General features: G+C 41.0%; 2 protein-coding genes across 2 annotated transcripts in view; one reads left to right on the forward strand and one right to left on the reverse strand.

Moving 5' to 3' along the window:
* Nucleotides 1–799: 799 nt before the first annotated feature.
* On the reverse strand, nucleotides 800–6888 carry sirt5 (sirtuin 5). Its single transcript, XM_022753062.1, has 9 exons — nucleotides 6804–6888; nucleotides 6076–6191; nucleotides 5833–5966; nucleotides 4926–5151; nucleotides 3884–3971; nucleotides 2796–2849; nucleotides 2560–2683; nucleotides 1879–1994; nucleotides 800–1763 (listed from the first exon to the last, which is right to left on the reverse strand). Exons 2-9 carry the CDS (start codon nucleotides 6176–6178, stop codon nucleotides 1685–1687), a joined length of 924 nt encoding a protein of 307 aa, XP_022608783.1. The 5' UTR covers nucleotides 6179–6191; nucleotides 6804–6888; the 3' UTR covers nucleotides 800–1684.
* Nucleotides 6889–7880: 992 nt separating this feature from the next.
* Nucleotides 7881–18241, forward strand: part of LOC111227573 (phosphatase and actin regulator 1-like) — a 34825-nt gene continuing 24464 nt past the window's right edge. Inside the window, exon 1 of the mRNA XM_022753123.1 lies at nucleotides 7881–8045. Within this exon, the coding sequence (XP_022608844.1) occupies nucleotides 7934–8045 (112 nt within the window). The 5' untranslated portion in view covers nucleotides 7881–7933. The remainder of the gene's footprint in view (nucleotides 8046–18241) is intronic.

Consider the following 18241-nt stretch of genomic DNA (forward strand, 5'->3'; position numbering starts at 1 on the left):
TTACAACTGACTCAGGTTATTGGTGTCCTGTGCAGTCAGGCTATCTTAGCTGGTAAGTTATTGTTTATTGTGACATTGTTAATACATTTTTGTAATCCTACTGTTTAATTTCCTTCTTTGTATACCCTTTGGATATACTTTGGATACCCCAGCTATGCAACCTTTGACCTATGACCATCATAGGTCATCCTTGAGTCCAAGTGAATGTTTGTGCCAAATCTGAAGACGTTCTGTCCAGGTGTGACTGAGTTATTGTGTCCATGAGAATGGGACGGATGTCCATACGTACATATGGACATCTGTATGCCAGCACAGAGGCATAAAAACACTAAAGTCTTTCAAATCATATTTATGTGTAAGAAGTCCAGATGAGCTGTAGTGTACACCAAAAAGAACTGAAGCAAGTTCACAGTTAGTCCTGATGAAGACTTTTTTCTAATCTCCAAGTAACTGGCTAATTTAAGTGTTTCATATGTGAACAGCCAGCTCAGTCTTTGAGCATTAAACCGTAGTGTTACATGCAAATACAGCAGCACTGGACTGAACCTGTGCACAGTGTGTTTACGCTGAGGTGATGGAAGTTGAGGGTGGGGTGGGGGGGGTGGGATTGTGGCCAAGCAGGGAAGTGTCAGGCACAATCCTGTCTCCAGCCAAAGCAGAACATCGTCTGTAACAGAGAAGCTACACACACTCCACTGTCATCGGCACATCGCACTGCAGTAACACACACATCATTTCTCATTCACACTCATTTGAACCGTACGCTGTATTTTAGATACACCACATGTATGAGACACAGTTCAGTTTATATGATTCATTTATGTCATGTTAATAAGATGTTACAATCACGTTAGCATACATGTGACAAAACCTTTCCCCATGACTGGCCGAGAGCATGCACAGTCACTGGTTTAACTGGTTTAACTGGAGCGGACTCGTGGCCACTGGAAGGCATCATCCCTCAGTATTCATCACGGCCCATAAAGTCAGACAAACACTGAATTGACACAAACACACCACACATCCCAGGCAGAGCCCACACGTCCTCTGGAAAGGATCTTTGTTTTTTTTCCCTCTGAACTGGAAGGTAGCAGCAGCAGCTCAACACTGCCCCCTACTGTCTGACATTCAGTATTCATTTAGTGCAAAAGGAGTGATAGAGTTCAGTCTTAAGCCTGTGGTGTTTTATTAGAGGCTTTTCAGCTGCTTTAGTGTCTTTTTCAGCTGCTTCAGGTAATCATTTAACAATTAAATTTAACAGTTACAGCTCTTACAAATCCAGAGTATACATGATTAGTGTGATTTGGCACTTTAGTAAAACAATGTTTGCTGCAATGTAGTATTTTTTAAAATAAAGAAAAAAACCCTTTAACAGCGATTAAATTAGTTTTTCTCATCATACCCTGAAGAAAAAAGAAACTATGGAGATGCAGAAGCCACGCCATCAACTTGAAACTTCTGTGAAACTTCTGTATATGTAACTATGATATAATCATATCTGTTCTTCATTGTACCTCTTAAATCAAAGTTTCCCTTTTTTGACCTCGTCTTATTTTTCATGAACCCCTTTGTCCATCTCCACGTCATCCATGTTGTGTTCTCATTATATTTAACCCGTTATTTATGGTATTTGTAGCAGTGAAATCCTCCAGTGTTACACACTCTTCTCTGTGTACAGTTCCACTCATTCTATGTTTTGTTCGGTGTCGTGGCGAGCCAGTGCGGCTGGTAACGTGGTCCCACAGGGGCCATGGAAGTGGAACCTGAAACACAAACCCAGAAAGAAACATCGTCTCTGCTGTTGATGCTGTAATAATGTGAAATGAATGAGTGAAAATGTCACATGTATGTGGTGTGAATGAAACGAATGAAACGTACTTGAAGCGCATGGTGGCCGGAGTGTCCTCCATGTTGAATTCGGCCACAGGTACGCCTCTCGCTGCCACCTGAGGAGCAAACATGGCGGCTGGATACACAACTGATGACGTACCAACCTGCAGAGGGAGAATTATTTAGTAAATTATTTAGTAAACTTTAATCACAATAAAGAAGTCAGAGAAAAAGTATCTTTGAAAAACGATGCAAGAGAGCAGATAAAGTTTTCAAAGATAACATTTTTTATTTCAACATATAAAACGACAGGCTGATGCTGTCATGACTTTTCTACATTTCACATTTAATTTAAAATTTTTAATATCCAATGGAACAATGCCTCTCAGTCCTTTCATCAGCTGCCTAAGCCTGAATGTTCTCCAGAAGTGACACTGACATGGATTTTCACTGTAGTAGATTTAGCGTACAACTACTTCACCATAAGTACAGAAGTCAATATAGTCAATAATCAATCAGTATATTTTGATTGATGGTTTAAATGACTTTTTTAAGCAAAATGCCACAAAACATGAGACTCTGCCGCATCTAGTTTGACCTTTGTTTTTTTAACATGGAGTACATCTTTAATGAAGTATAATCTGCAGATTTAATTGATTGAAGAAAAAAATGGTCATATTTAGCCCTAATTAATACCCTTTATGCACACACACAAACACACTCACTCACCACAAGGCAGAGGTCACAGCTGTCCAGCACTTTCTCTGCGTTGGTGAGGATGTCGGAGTCCAGAGTCTCTCCAAACCAAACCACAGCTGGTCTCAGGAGCCCGTGGCAGCTCGTCTGCTCACACCTGAAACACACAGAGAGAGAGAGAGAGAGAGAGAGAGAGAGAGAAAGAGAAACACTCTTTGTCAAAACAAATAGTCTAGTTAGAAAAGAGCAGAGCATTAATTGATTTTTACCTGGGCAGCTGCTGAACAGGGATCTGGGCGTCATGCGTGTCTGGGTCTGGAGCTCTGAGGAGGGAGTTTGATGAAGAGGTTATAGGGGGAAAAAGGGCAATTACACACAAATACTCTCTACATTCCCAAACTATGTTAAAAGAAGAGATAGATGCAGCAGGGATTTAATATAATACTGATGTTCCTGACTGATATCATAACAGCTTCAATCCAATAAAGTTAGTAAATCCAAACCATGTTAATGTTACAGTTTCATTATGAGAACATTCCCAGCCTTACACTTGTCTTTTGATCATTTTCATCATGTTTTTGACACAAAAAGAAAATTAATCAAACTATAAAAAATATCATAAAAACATATAAACACTGACAAAAAAGATGGATCCTGAAAACTGATCCTGAGAAGTGATATTTCCTTTTCCAACAAACAATAAAGACAATTTGTCCATACCTTCAGATACGACTCATAGGAGCGTACCGTACCTTTGTCGTCATGGTTACCTGACCACCCCAACTTCCTCCTCCTCCTCCTCTTTTTACATCACCTGACTTCCTCCTTTCATTATTACAGCGGCCATTAGACATCAAGTAACAATAAAATATAACGAGTTGCTTTATGAGGTGACCTATGGGCTTGTTTTTTATAAGACTGTTTCTCCTTGTGAGTATTTTCATTTATATATTCATTTCTATACTTATTTGTGATTTCTCATCTTTTGAATGTATCCTCTGACAGTGACCTGTGTGAACTCGCTGTATTCCCTGACATGATGAGTTTTGATATTCATTTTCAAATTCATCTTACGATTTCCTTCATTTTACTCCTGCAGGTGAGATGCAGTTTAAAAGTGGAACATTTGTCAGTTATCAAAACATCAATTTTAAATGTCAGATAAATGACAAAGTGGCTTTTAAACTGACATTTTATTTTTCACCAGGTGTTATTTAGCTCCCTGACATCTAACAGACTGCATCTCTGGCATTTTGAGCTCAAATGAATATGATCGATATCTCTCGTGACACATTTTCATATTGTTCAGGGAAATAGAGGAATACGCCACAAACACACCGACAGACGAAGCTCTTACCCTTTACCCTCCAGAGCAGCACATATTGGGCTGTTGTAATTGGCTGCTTCATGACCACAGCTCATGCAGCGAGTTCTAAACAGACTTCCTGGTTTAACAAAAAAGACAGAACAGACAGAAGAAAAAGATTAGAGTTGAAAGAAAGAAAATAAATCAACAACTTCCTTTCTTTTCTTTTTTAGAATCGTTGAATTTGATCTGGAGGATTAGATATTTCTTCAAACCTTTTCATTTATAAAGATTCCAGTTCCTAATTTTATGACGTTTTATGGACTAAACCATTGGTCCACAATTAAAAAAATATCATTGGCACAATCATGAGAATGAAATGAGAATAATCAGGCTAATGATCATTTTTATTTTGGGTTTAATCTGCCATTTATTTTCTCAAGTAATCTGTAGGAGCTATTTACTAGTTTGTCGGTTGCTTGTTATTATTATTTATTTGTCTGTTTTGAGTTTGCATTGCTTTAATCAATGTTTTATTTTTTTTGATAATATTCTCTTTAGTTAGTCATTAGTTTCTTTATATTTTTTGCTTATCTAGCATAGTTAGTTTTGGTTAACTAGTATTTTGTTTATTTTGGGTAATACTATGGGCACATGAGGTTATTTAGGTAGGTAGGCTGGTTTAGGACCAGCATGCACCTGGATAGTTTTTTACCAGAGCAGGAGAGGCAGCAGGAAACATGTTCCCTTTGTTCCTTGGATCGCTGCTTGTTTGAATGAATAAATCAAAAAGAAAATGGCTTTGTTTGGACAATATATTCTTTTGCCTGCGTAAACCACATACCCATGGTGCATCAGTGGCCTTTTGATTTTTATGTTGGACTTAAATTAATCTGAAAGATAAATAGCCACTACCAGGATCTATAGAATTCAGAATATAGTGAAAAATGGCAAAAAAGTGAAAAAGCAGCAAATCTTTTAAAGTTCAGAAGCTGCACTTTGAGAATCTTTGATTACAAGAAAAGTTAAGAACAGATTAGTGCAAATATTCCATCGGTACCAACATCAGGTGTCTTCACTGTATTCTGCTTACCGTGGATTTCCAGGATGTTTTTGGATCCAGCGCGGCGATGGAGCTCATCGATGTTCTGAGTGATGACGGTGACCTGGCGCCCCTGTTTGGAGAGCCGATCCTCGCACTCAGCGATGGCTAGGTGGGCGGGGTTGGGAATCTTTGTGAGCATGACCTCGCGGCGGTAGTGATAAAACTCCCAAACACGAGAGGGGTTCCTGGAGAAGGCCTCCGGAGCGGCAAGTTCCTAACACAAAAGAACAGGAACAGGATGATCACATGTTTGTACAGTAACTCAGTGAATTAAATGAAAATTATTGCTACATATTCTTCTTTTTCATGAGAGTTTTGCTTGGTGGCAATTTAGACAACTGAGCACAGAGTTGTCTGCAGCACTCTGTGTTCATTCATCTTCACAAATGCAGGAAAGTTTCCAAGGAATTAGGCTTGTTGTTTTCTTCTCTGTCAGGACTATTTTTAAACTTTATGTGCACGTCCCATGATTGATTTTATATTTGTTTGAAGTACAAACTCATACATCAGACAAGAGCAGAGAGAAGTCATTGTTAAATTTCCTATGAGCACTCTCTGCAAAAATTTTTCCCCAGTGAAAGATTATTGCTGTTTTACGACTCTCAAAATCATACAATGAAATTATTTATATGTTGTCTTGCAGGTTTTCCTCAGTGGTTAAGTTGAGGGTCAAACACATAAAAGCAACTCTAGTTACTTATACACAACTGAGTAGTTACAATGATGAAAAATATGACAAAAATGGGAACATAAAAATGACATATGCTTCCATCTTCACAGCAACTGACCTTAAAAGTTAGATACACTACGCTACTTTACTCTATATAAATGCAGTGCAACAATTCTGCATCAAATTCATTTTGACAGCTGGTAAACGGGACAGATAGGTGCTTACTTGTGCTTGCCATTTCCTCCAGTAGCCTCCTGCTCCTCTGAAGGTGGGGACTCCACTCTCAGCACTCACCCCAGCTCCGGTGATGATGGCTATTTTCTTGGCTCTGGAGAAAATCTCCCTGAAAGCTGCCAAGTCTGTACATTAAAACACAAACATATAAATTGAAGTGACAACAATGAAAGCTTTGTTGTCTTTTCTTTTACAGGAAGAGGATGTGAATGTAAAGAGTAAAAGTCGGTCTACCTGAACTGGGTCTGGCCATGTCTCGACAGCCCCAGGGTTTCCTCAGGTGGGCATGCAGGTGAGGGTTTATTATGGCTCTACAGGTGAACTGCCGCACAATCATCAAGCTCTGGCAACTGGGGAAGAAAAATACACTATTCACAATAGAAACAAGAGCTGATTTTCAATTCAGTTTGTGCTTCACATGTATATAAAACATGTTCATTGTATTCCCTAATAACAGACAGACTCCAATAAGTTAAAAAAAGAGGCGTCAGTGAAACGGGAAATGCCTTGAAAACTCAGGTATTTATCTTTTCCACAACTTTAACTGCTTTAAATTAGGTTTCAAAAGTGGCAGCCATGATTAGCTGAGAGGCAGAAAGGTCACTGTGGCTAATATTAAGCTCAGAGGTCGTGTCAGTTAGCACAAAGCCAGCCTGGTTGCTAATTATAACATGAACCAGGGGATTAAGTGTGATTCCTTCAGTAAAACAATAATTTTAATATAGTTTTTTTCCTGCGCACTAACAAGCTAAGTATGGACTTTCCTTCCTACACCTGTCGTTAGGTATGCTAGCAATAAGCTAAAAAGCTAACAAGCTAACTGTCGCCGGTACCCAAGGAAACAGCCAATGAAGCGGCGTCAGTAGCGTCATGTTACAGCGTCTCGAGCCCTCAGCTGGACATATCTCCAGGGGAAGAGCTGGGTCCTTCTGTAAGATGTGTTTTTTATTGGCTGTAATTACCTGTCAGACCCGAAGCCAGCAGGACCATCAGCTGTAGGAACCAGGAAGTGTTTTTTTATTATTGACCAGAGATAAGCCTATCAAGAGGAACATCGAGTTAAATAACAACCACACCTTCAAACATGGTGAACCAGCAGAGGGAGCATTTGTACCACACTAGGCTGTTTGCAGTGGAGATGTATGCAAAAGTTAATACATATTTGTATATTTTTGAAGTACAACCCCAGCTTTTCATTTCATGGATTAAGAAAGAAAGAAATAAAGAAAATCAAGCTAGTAATTGATATGTGCAAAGGTTTGTAGTAAGTAAATAAGTAAGATGTTGTTGTATAAGTCACCTATAAGATATATTATTATCACATATAGAAATCATCTGGATATATGAAGATATACGTTTATAACATATAGGAAATACCCATAGTGAAATGTTTTAATACATTAAAACTTTAACGATATGAAATTAATGTATTTATTAAAATAACATGCTTTATAACTTCTAATATAGATTTATAAAAAAATCTATCTGGATCCATCTCTTTACTGTACACACACACACACACACACACACACATATATATATATATATATATATATATATATAAAGTTGTTTAGTTTACACAATTAAGTTGTTTAGTTGATAAAATGTCTATAAATTGACAGGTTCCCACAGTCCAAAGTCACTTCCACCAACTGTCTGACACCCAAAGATGTTAAATTTACAACAGAGAAAAGCAAAAAATCCCAATTTGAGAAGCATTTTTGGATTTTAATCAATTCTCAAAATTGTTGTTGATTATTTGTCAATTATATAAAATAAGTCATTAGCTAATCATTTTAACTCTCCTGTAGATATGGGCAGCAGAGAGCCTGTTTTTTCTCATTGGCCGGTTCTTAACGTGGAGCTGGAACCTGAGCAGGTGGAGCTGACTTGCAGGAAAAGAAAGGATCAGTCGCCTTTCAAGGCTCTCTCTCTCTCTCTCTCTCTCTCTCTCTCCCCTCCATCACCAGTACAATAGCCCGCCCCCCTCCCAAACCGTCTGCCCGGGCGGGTGCACGAGTGGCTGCTGCTGCGGCGCCGAGTCTCTCGCAGTCCCGCCGGTCGCTAGTGGACTCTGCCCGGCTGGCCGAACATGGCGGCGGCCCCGGAGGAGGAGGTAGACCGTAGACCGATCCGGAGGGTCCGGTCCAAGAGTGACACGCCTTACATCAACGAAGCGAGGATCTCTCTGCACCTGGAGACAGGTAGGGCAGCCAGGCAGCAACACGGCAGCTCCTTCATGTCTGGGTGCATGTTAGCTCCCTCCACGGGGGGGATATTGTAGTGAATCGGTTCTCGCTGGGAGAGAAATTGCTTCATCGGTTCAGTGACAGTTCCCACGCATCAGCATGACTTTGGGCTTTCATTGTGCAGGTCTGACGGTACCCATGGTGCTCAGCTGCACCTTGGTGGATGGTAACCACACAGTGACTCATGCACTGGGACGCATTTCTCACATAGACTGGCTTTTATTCCAATTATCCATGTGATATGTGGTCTACTCTGCAGGGCAACGGTTAGGTATGGGAGAAAACCTAATTCCCCCCCCCCCGTTAGACGATTGATTGCTATTGCTCCGGCTCAGACTCCGCCTTGATTGTCGGCTGCAGTGAAATGTTGTGTGAACTTGGCCGCCTCAGGCTGCTCATTTAAAATGCACTTGTTATTATAGCATTTGGAGAGGGAGTGAGGAATTGATGCTCCGGCATGTGAGATGTGTGAGGGGCTTAAAGCCTGGTCTGTCTGCGGGTAGATAAGTTATTGTTTCCTTTGTTGCCATGGTCACGATGTTACACTGTCACGAAGCCTCGATCAGAAGCATCTTGATTTTGTGCTCATTTATTTTTTAACGCATCTTTTTAGATGTTTAGAAAAGAGGCACTTTCTCCACATCCCCGAAGGAAGGCTGCTTTAATACCACATCAGTGCGGAGCTGTCCACTGCCCCCCGGTGCTGAAAATGCCACCGAGCAGAATAGGCGAACACAGCCCGAAGGATTTGCACGGAATCGGCATCATCTCCACCAAAGATGATGATGATGACCACATCCACATTAGTAGCTACATATATGGAGAGGGCTTTCTGTTTTAAATGAGCTGCTGCATCTAAAATAGCTTGTGTTCGACCCTCCCACATAAATAGCACCGATGTGACAAATCCCAGTCACATGGTTTTGTAGGCTACAGCCCCGGCAGTCTAGGCTAGACTCAAGCCTATATTTTCCATTTCGGACAGATGCCAACTCTAGAAAATTCCCCTGCCTGGCTATTGTTCTGCTTTGTCTTAATTTTCCACCCCTCTTCTGCTCTGACATGAAGCTTGCAATGAGTAATCAAATATGCATAGACAGTCAACTAAAATCTTGATATAAAGGCTATATTACAATCTGTTTTTAATGTGAAGCTATCCTTATTATTTGCCTGAGGCTGAGTTGACAAATGCATGTGACAAACCAGCCTTACATAAATCTTAAAGAGATCAGGAATTACTCACATGCCTGCTCTGTGATATCTCCCCCTTTTAGCCTGCTTAGACCTTTATGACTCATGGTGCTCAGACCCACCTACTCATAATTTCTCTCAGCTGCCCTCTCCCTGGCCCTCAACAATCTTCCTCTCCATTTTGTCTCCTATTAAAACAACGCAGCGCCTCCTCCTCCTCCTCCTCCTCCCCCTCCTTCTCTCAGTCAGATTAGCCGAGCCTCCCCAGTATGAGCAGCACTGTTCTTTCTTTCTTTCTTTCTTTCTTTCTTTCTTTCTCGGAGCTGTGTGGCAGGAGGAGGAATCTGAAGGAGGAGGTGTTGAAGGAGGGATGCGGTGTCTTGCTAACTGTACTGCTGTTGCTGCTGCTGCTGCTGCTGGCTATTAGCTGAAAACAGAGCGGGCATGCTGTAGCTGCATGAGGCTGGCGTGGCATCATACAGAATCCAGCGGGCACTGCCAGCTATATCAGGAGAGGGATATTTTCTTTCACTCTCTCTCTTCAATTCCTGTTTTCTTTCCTTCCCGATTCGGTATAATCTAATTTTTTCTGTCACCACTGAAGCCACCCACCCACTCCTCAATTTCCATTTACATTTCATGTTTGTGTGTTTGGCCTCTACTGTTTTGCATAAATCCAGCCCACTCCTGTCTTTGATATGTGTCACCATTCACATGTGACAAATAACCATGCCATGGATCAGTGTGCATGTGTGTTAATGTGCACGCTTGCCTGGTACATATGTGTGTGGGAGGCTGGCTGCACATGAGTTTTGGGTGTAGTAAACAAGAGTTTATCACCAAGGCTTTTGCCAGACAGCTTGTTGTCCTTCTCCAGCAACTGAACTCAGGCTCACATGATTTCACTACAGTGCGTCACGTTTCTCTATTGTCCACTAATGCTATCAGTGCAAAATCATCACTCTACTACTGGATGTCTTGGTATGCCAGAGGTTTTCAAAGTGGGAGGCAGGCCTCACCAGGGGGGCTCCAAACAGTTTCATGGGAGGATCAGTGACTAGAAAGGAAAAAATATTAACTAAAGTTATTACATTAGATATTAAAAGGAAATCACGTGAATGAGCCTAAATGTGTTTGATTTGGTTAAAGAGATAGTTCAGAGAAACAATAGTTTTGGGGAATTTTACTATTTTTCCCACTTTCCCAGAGTCAGAAACCTTTTTTTTTATGTATTTGGTTTAGTCTCAAGCCAAACAGCAGTATTAGGCTATCTTGGCTCAAATGTTGAGTGTCTGTGGGATCAAATAACATAATCATGATCCCATAGGCATCCAGGAATTGAGCAAAACAAAGCAAAGAACAAAGAACAAAGGTGTGGCGACGTGGGATCTTTTTTCAAGGTTTGTCTGAGGGGAGGCTCACAGTCTCAGACTTTGAAAACCCCTGGCCTAGGCCTTTCTTCACCCTCACCTCATTTAATTTGATTTAGAGAGAATGGGTAACAATTTTAAACAAGGTATGTATGAACAGATTTTGAAATTAGCTGAATCTAATATGTAGAAAAACTGCTAAAAGTTTCTGTCATTACCCTCTTGAACCCAGATTTTGTCTTTAAAAGGGATTTTATAGTTAGAAACAATATTCCACATTATAGGTTTTATAAGGTATGAGCAAAGTAACTGTGAGAAGTATTAGTTTGTGATTGCTGCGCTGTACACCTGGTTAGACATTATTGGGTGATACTCGTCAGCTGGCAGCCAGGTAGCTGATTGTGAGGCATGAATAAAGCAGAGGAAAGAAGTCAGGGGCGAATAAATGAGTCGACAGATAGTTTGACTTAGACATGGGCGACCACGGTTCACTTCCTGTTTCCTACCTGCAGTCAGCGTTTTCTCTCAACCATGTACCATGTTTTCATCAGGATGTTTTGTACATGTTTTTGTACTCCAACAATAACCCTTACTTTACCCACATAGTCGTTGCACAGGAGTCTTTACCAAACTAAACCAGTCACAGCTCAGTGTCAGTGTCAGATCAGTAAACATTGTTTGTTGTTACAGAAAACAATGACAAATGACTTATTTAGTCATTCAGTCTGGAGGAGAATTTAAAGATTTATCAGTCTATTTATATGCCCACTTATTAGACAAGATTCGTTTCAAAGTCTGTTTTTTGGCATTTCTGTTGTGCTTCATCGTCTTGAGCCCATCCAGATCCCAGGCAGCACTGCTCTGCTCCAGAAATGTAAATCCAGGTCAGCTTGGTTAGAGCTTAGCCCCTCTCACAAAGACCAAGATGCAGGCATTACCACGCTCTCATTCAAAGAGAGAGAGCACTAATACAGACCTGAATGAAAGACAGAGACAGAGAGGGCTTAAATGAGAGGAGGAGGTGGAGGAGCAGGAAGAGTCGAAGGAGGAGGAGGAGGAGGAGGACAGGATGGCAGGATGGAGGCTTTTAAATTGTAGCACCATGAAGACTGGCACAGCGAAAAAGAAACAGGGTTGGCTGTCGTCCACAGAATATGGTGGGAACGGTGCTCACACAAACTACCTCCCACTATCTGAGTAATACTCTTTAGTCTCCCTCGTCTGCTGCGTCTCTGTCTCGGGCGCATACGTCAACGCTGCCATCTGCATACATTAGCCAGGCCTTGAACAGCGGAGTGCCACGACTACCTGGGCAGAATACAAAAACACAGGGGAGGAAGTGTGAGGGCTTTAAATGCAGAGAAGTACTTCCACTGCCTTGCTGTCTCCCACTGAACACACAAAAACCCCTCACTCTTCATCCGCTGGCACGTGGGTTCATCCGTTCAGCCCGGACAAGCTAGCCATTGTGCAGCGAGAGAAAAGCTGAGCCAAGAAAGGCGTATGACTCAGACTTAAGCTGACAATCAAGATAGTGGGAAGGTCTCTCAGCTGTTGTGATGACCTAACCCAAACCTAACCCTTGGGTATTTGTACGCCGTTGTGGGCGTGTGAGGGTTGAGCACTTTGTATTTTTGTCTGGACCACCAATTACAGTAAAGAGCTGAAACGATTGGTAGATAAATCGTTTAGTTAACTGACTGAAACACTTTTTGATATCCAATCAATTGTTTTAATCATCTTTCAAGTAAAAATACCAAACATTCCCTTGTTGCAGCTTCTCATCTGTGAAGATTTGCCCCTTGTCTTTGTTTAATATTGTCATGAATTGGTTGTTCAAGTGAACTGGAGATGCCACCATGGGATTTAGCAAATAATGGTGAACATTTATAACTATTTTCTGATCATGTATTGACCAAATGATTAATTGAAAAATAATCAATTCAAGTAATTTGAAAATGAAAAATAAATAATAAAATCTGCATTTGGACTGGACTTTTGGCTGAGCGGTTGGCTGATGTCATAGACCGTAGATATTCTCAGTTTAATTGTATGGGATCCAAACTACTTGGTTACTTGTTTAGTTGGTACAATGTTGGTAATTTGATCAGTTTGGTGTGTTGTCCAGCCTGAAGTCCTTAGGAAGTGTTGTCATTTATCCTTTGGTTGTATCCACTTTCCCTCAACCTGCTTTGTCGACCTCTGCTTCTCAAGTTGTCAACAAATCCCATTCTACACACTGGACTAATAGCTTTTCCTTTCAGAGACACATGTCAAGAAATTGGCCATTTACAGCAAATGGTCAAACATTTAGATTTGGCAGAAAGGACTCATTCTCCCTAATAAACACATAAATGGTCATTAAAGAGCTTAGTTCAATCAACAATACCAGAGACTTGGTTCATAAGGAAGAGGTTGGGATCCTGGAGGAAGCTGTGGCTCTAAACAGCACTGGCTGGTTTGAGCAGAGAGGTAGTGAGAGGAATCAGATTATAATGTCCTGAATGAATATGATTGGACATCATTAGTTAGCTAGTAGCCAAACAGTTGATGGTAAAGCATGAATAAAGGAGCTGATGCCAATCACCTGCACAGTGCTCTGCTAAATCTATGCTTCAGGCAATGTGTACTGTATCGTCTGTGTACTTTTACACAGTAATGGTTTTATACTAAGACAAAATGCCACAAAGAGAAAGTTAAAGGTTTTTTCAAACATTTGATGCTTACTTTCATTGATCTTCCTGGTGCTGTCTCACCACCATTTTGATTCATGTCACTGTGGGACAAAACATCAAGAATCTTTAATAGGTATTCTGACTTTTTTAATGTTAGTGCCACTTTCTTTAAACTACTAACTCTTTACAAAGAGTTTATAAAAGTTGTCATTGTTGGCTTTAACAATGGTTGTGGAATTTATTAACGTTTTAAAAATCATTAATAACAACATCTTACTTGACTTTTTTTCATACATGTTCAAAACCTTCCCAGGATTAGTGTGTAGGCTGGAACTGGGATAATCTCAGTGACTTTTGTTTCCCAGAATGTCTTACTGAACTTGTTGCATTCAACACCCATATGTCAAGGAGGGCAAAGGTGATACCAAGAGAGGACATATGTCCAGTTGAGATCAAGCGGAGGTTACTCAAACTGCAGCGTGTGTGGCTGCATTGCTTTGCGTTAAACTGTCACTGGAGGATTTCTGTCTCTCACTCTGCAGATGGATTGCTCCCAGGGTGATTGTTAGAGGAATGCACAAAGTGTTGATGGGGTATTGTTTTCCTCTATTCTGCAGTGTAACAATATTGCAGTGAGAGGGGAAGTGCTGCCATGGAGTACCATAAGATCTGTTTCTGTCACCACCACCTTTGTCGGAGGTAAACCTGTGAAACTGAGGTAGATGTGTCAGGAACCACAGCGGAGTTAGTTGCAGCCTTAGAAATTAATGTCATGTATTTATGTACAAAACAAACAAAAAACGATTATCTTTATCACTTTTTTATCACTTACATATATTAATAGATGTAGAACCTTTACAAATCCATTTTTTTGTGGGTTTATATTTCTTGTTATTGTGCAGGTGTGTTGTTATGTCATTTCTGGTTCTTAAGCCTTTACTGTTGGTTGCGTGCTGTGTTGTTCTCCTCCTCGTACTGTAGCCTGTCTGTGAGCCTCTCTTTGATATTCGTCACCCCCTGTGGTTGTTTTAAGTGTGCCCCCTGGTGGTTCATCCCTGGGCACTTCAGCCAGGGTGGGGGTTGGGGTGGGGGGGGTGGGGTGGGGGGGGGTTGTTGCCTGAGTTATCCTTTAGCAAAGAAAAACCACAAAATGCAGTCAGACATCCAAGACACATCACCAACTAGAAGCTGTTTCTTTAACAGTGTTTTATTTTTTTTTAAAGTATGCTTCCTGTATTGGTGAAGGCCACCTATCAAAACAGATGAGCTGCATACAGGAGACAGAGAGGGAGAGGGGTGACTCATATCCCTGTGATGTGAAGTCTCACATTCACACATTCACAGTGAAGTACACACACAGTCACACACACACACACACACACACACACACACACACACACACACACACACACACACACTCTCCCACAGACTCTGCTGTACTGTCACTTTGTATTAATTCAGCACACAGCGGGTCCAGCCAGAAGAGAGAGTGAGGGTGGGGTCGAGGGTCGGGGGGGGGGGGTTTGAACAGTGAGTGTCAGTGAGAGAGATGGAGATAAAGAAACTGTAGAACGAAGAAAAAACACTGAACTTTGTGTTGCCTCTGAGCTCGTAACACTTCCTTTGTCGTCACATCACACCCGTTTGATGCTGCATTGATACCAACACATTCCTAGAAACCAAATACAGTAGCTCATGTTGTCAGGATGAAACCATGTAATTTCAGTTTTGGGTTAGTTTTAGAAAAGCTAATCAGGATTGAACAAGTCAAAATCAGACATCTTTTCACTAATCTACCATGTTTTATTCACCAAATGTTTCTGGCTATCCTCCTTATCAGATCAGGTATCATAGTTGTGTCTGCTCTCTGCTCTCTCCACCATCCCTAACCCTAGTCATGTGACTTTGCAAGAGAAATATATATATTAGTATTTTTCAAAGTACTTCAGAGGAGGGCAGAAAAGCCAGAATATATGGGGAACAGAGCAGCGGCATAGTGTAAAAGTGTGACTAGTTTACCTTCAGTGAATTTATATTGCAGCTCACATTGTGCTGCATCTTGCTGTGTGCACAATTAGAGATTTTAGAAAAAGCAGGACAGACTTTCATAGTAACTTTCATTTATAAAAGTGTTGTTTATCAGAAAATACCCTGAAAAAAACCAAAACCAAAATTGACTAACAAGTATTATCTGTGTAGCCAAAGCTCGATGATCTTTAACCTCTGAGCCACAGAGCTCCACTGTTTCCACTATCTATTAAAAGCCCCAGTGTTTTAATGGGTGACATTTTCGTTCATCACCATGAACACACACTTTTATGTTGACTCCGTCCCACACACACCATCCTGCTGCCCCAAATACTCACTAGAGCACCAAATGTGGATTCATCCGCCGCTTAAAATAGTCCGCAACAAATGCACTATTTCCTCCTGTTTGTATAATGTTTGTTTAAAAACTACAAGGTCCAGTGAGTGAATGATGGTCCAGTCTCATCCATCATTCATTCAGGCATGAAAACTGTGACCCATTATATCTCAGTTTGACAGTGTGGTCATCATCCCTCAGACAGACGGTACATCAGTGTTCAGATGTCTCTGTAACCCGTCCTGGAGCGCAGTGTTTGTATGATTTATCCACTGGAGGATGCGACGTCTCCTTGCCCCAGCTGACTCTGTCGGCCTCCTGCAGCGCGATGCTGGGAAGTCGAGGAGAACAGTGGACTGGGGAGTGCTCCTGCTGTGCAGCTAATTATCTACAAAACACTGCATGTTTAGTCCTCCACATAGGAAGCTCCCAAATAAAAACATTTAACTTCTGTCACCCAGAGCTTAGAGTGTGTGACTTGACAAGGTGATTCCTCAGCAGCTCTGCAGCCAGTCAGCATCTTAATCAGAGATGCACAGAGATGAACCGGTGGGAAAATGGAGGGAAAAGGAGCAGAGTGGTGGAGATTAAATGGCAGACGGAGTCAGTTTTTAGACTCCAGGTCTCCACCTTACCGTCTCAGTGGCAGAGTGGCACATTCATTTTGTGAACTAAATCTCTGTCAGGATGGATCGTAGTTCAGTAGTTCCCAAATTAGCATCATCAAAGGCCAGAGGATGATTAATATTTTTGAGCCTGACCGAGACAGAAGACCAGATGGGGTGAGGAGATGATCTGTGGGGTAATGGATAGACATCAGAAATAGACAAGAGGTCAGTGGAAGGGAGGGAAGGTTATTTGTTTTTCTAGGAAGAGATAAATCATGAAGACAGTAATGAGCATGAGTGGCTCAATTAAAGGGTCAGTTCACCCAAATAATAAAGAAACATTTTATCACGTCACTTGACAGCCATACAAACATACTTAGGCTTTTGTTGTGAGATCTCCACTAATGAAACTTCAGTCCAACACAGTGGAGGTGAATGTCGAGCTCAAAGCATTGACAGTTTACTTCTGAAAAACTCCAGTGCAGAGACCGAGACTTAAGCTGTGTCCCAATTCAGGGGCCACATCCTTCGGAGGACATGAGGGGCTGAACAGGAATGACACGGGCTGGTCTATGGAGTATTTTCACTTTGCGACACAAATTGCGGCTCCTGTTGCCTAGAAACCTTGACAACGTAACTTTTTTTCACCAAGATTTGAGGTTTTAAGGCCCTTGGTTTGAACAGTTGTACCGTTAGCTGTTGAACTGAGCTCGAAACCAATACATACATTTGCAAATGTAAGCCTCAGGCTCCTATTTTCATTATTATATTTTATTTCTCCGCCGCATTCGAAGGAGCCTTTGAAATGAGTCGCGCCTTCAAATGCAGCCTCTGAAGGATGCAGACGCAGATGCAGACTCTGAAGGACACAGCTTTTGTTTCTGAAAAGTCACAAGCTTGTGAGGGTTTTATTATCTACATAGATCACAACAGGTTTTATCCTTTGACCTGCTGATCTGAATCGGGAAAAACTGAAAAAAAGTCAGAAAGAACAACATCCCTCCTCCAAGACGTAGAGACAAGGCAATACAAGTTGCAGCAGAATTAATATTCAGTTAATTATTGTTCAGTAAAGATGATTGTTATTATTATAGGTTTGTCACAATGAGCAACATCTTTCAAATTACACACTCAATCCATCGTTAATAAAATAATAATTCGTGAAGCTTCATGTAAGTTTAAAAGATTCAAACATCAGCACATTAAACCAGTCTACTGGTGATGAGTGCAGCAGCAGTGATTGTTCTCCTCTACACTTTCCAAACACTTCCTAGAAATGGAGTGGCAGAACAACAATGGCTTTATCTGTTAGTAAAAGTCAGCAGCATTTAGCTTAAAGGCATGGTTTAAAAGCAAGTTTGACCTGTTAACAGTGGGTCAGCGTCAGTCTGGGCATCAGCCACAGTGCTGCTATTGATTGTGGCATTTTCATTTAGCAGTTAGTGCAGCGCTGTGGAGACCCAGACACATGACCTCTGGACCCCGATCAATAAACAGTTTCATATATTTTACCTATTTTCACTTTTAAAAAGGCTAAATAGAAGTTACAAAACACTTTACAGGAAGAGAAAAGGGGGAAAGAGGAAGATAAAAGAGACAAAGATCATTTTAGTGTATAATCCATCTAATAAAGTGTATAAAATCAGAGGGAGAAACTGAGAAAACAAATGGGTTGTGTTTTTCAGATTAAAGTTATAATCTGTAACTTTTTCACATTAAAATGTCTAAAAACAACTAGATCTATGTTCTATATGTTGTGTTCTTACATTTTCCCAATTGTTTCCATCGATTCTCAAAACAGAGAAAGCTGTGATTTAATCACGGTAACGCTCTGTTTCATTTGGTCGCCTGTCAGTGAGATCATATCCTTTATGTACATGTGTCAGTGTTGTGTTTGCCTGACAGAAGCAAAACTGACTTTTATCTAGTTTCAAGTCACATT

This window comes from Seriola dumerili, unplaced genomic scaffold (genome assembly GCF_002260705.1).
Source record: "Seriola dumerili isolate Sdu_G_001 unplaced genomic scaffold, Sdu_1.0 BDQW01000189.1, whole genome shotgun sequence".
NCBI lineage: Eukaryota > Metazoa > Chordata > Actinopteri > Carangiformes > Carangidae > Seriola > Seriola dumerili.

Bases quoted from the DNA above. Each gene is read 5' to 3' on its own strand.
- sirt5 (XM_022753062.1), bottom strand. From the start codon at position 6,178: ATGATTGTGCGGCAGTTCACCTGTAGAGCCATAATAAACCCTCACCTG. The intron at 5,967-6,075 runs GTAGACCGACTT...TTTAATGTACAG, and splicing joins CATGGCCAGACCCAGTTCAG to ACTTGGCAGCTTTCAGGGAG. The intron at 2,684-2,795 runs GTAAAAATCAAT...TGTGTGTTTCAG, and splicing joins CCTGTTCAGCAGCTGCCCAG to GTGTGAGCAGACGAGCTGCC.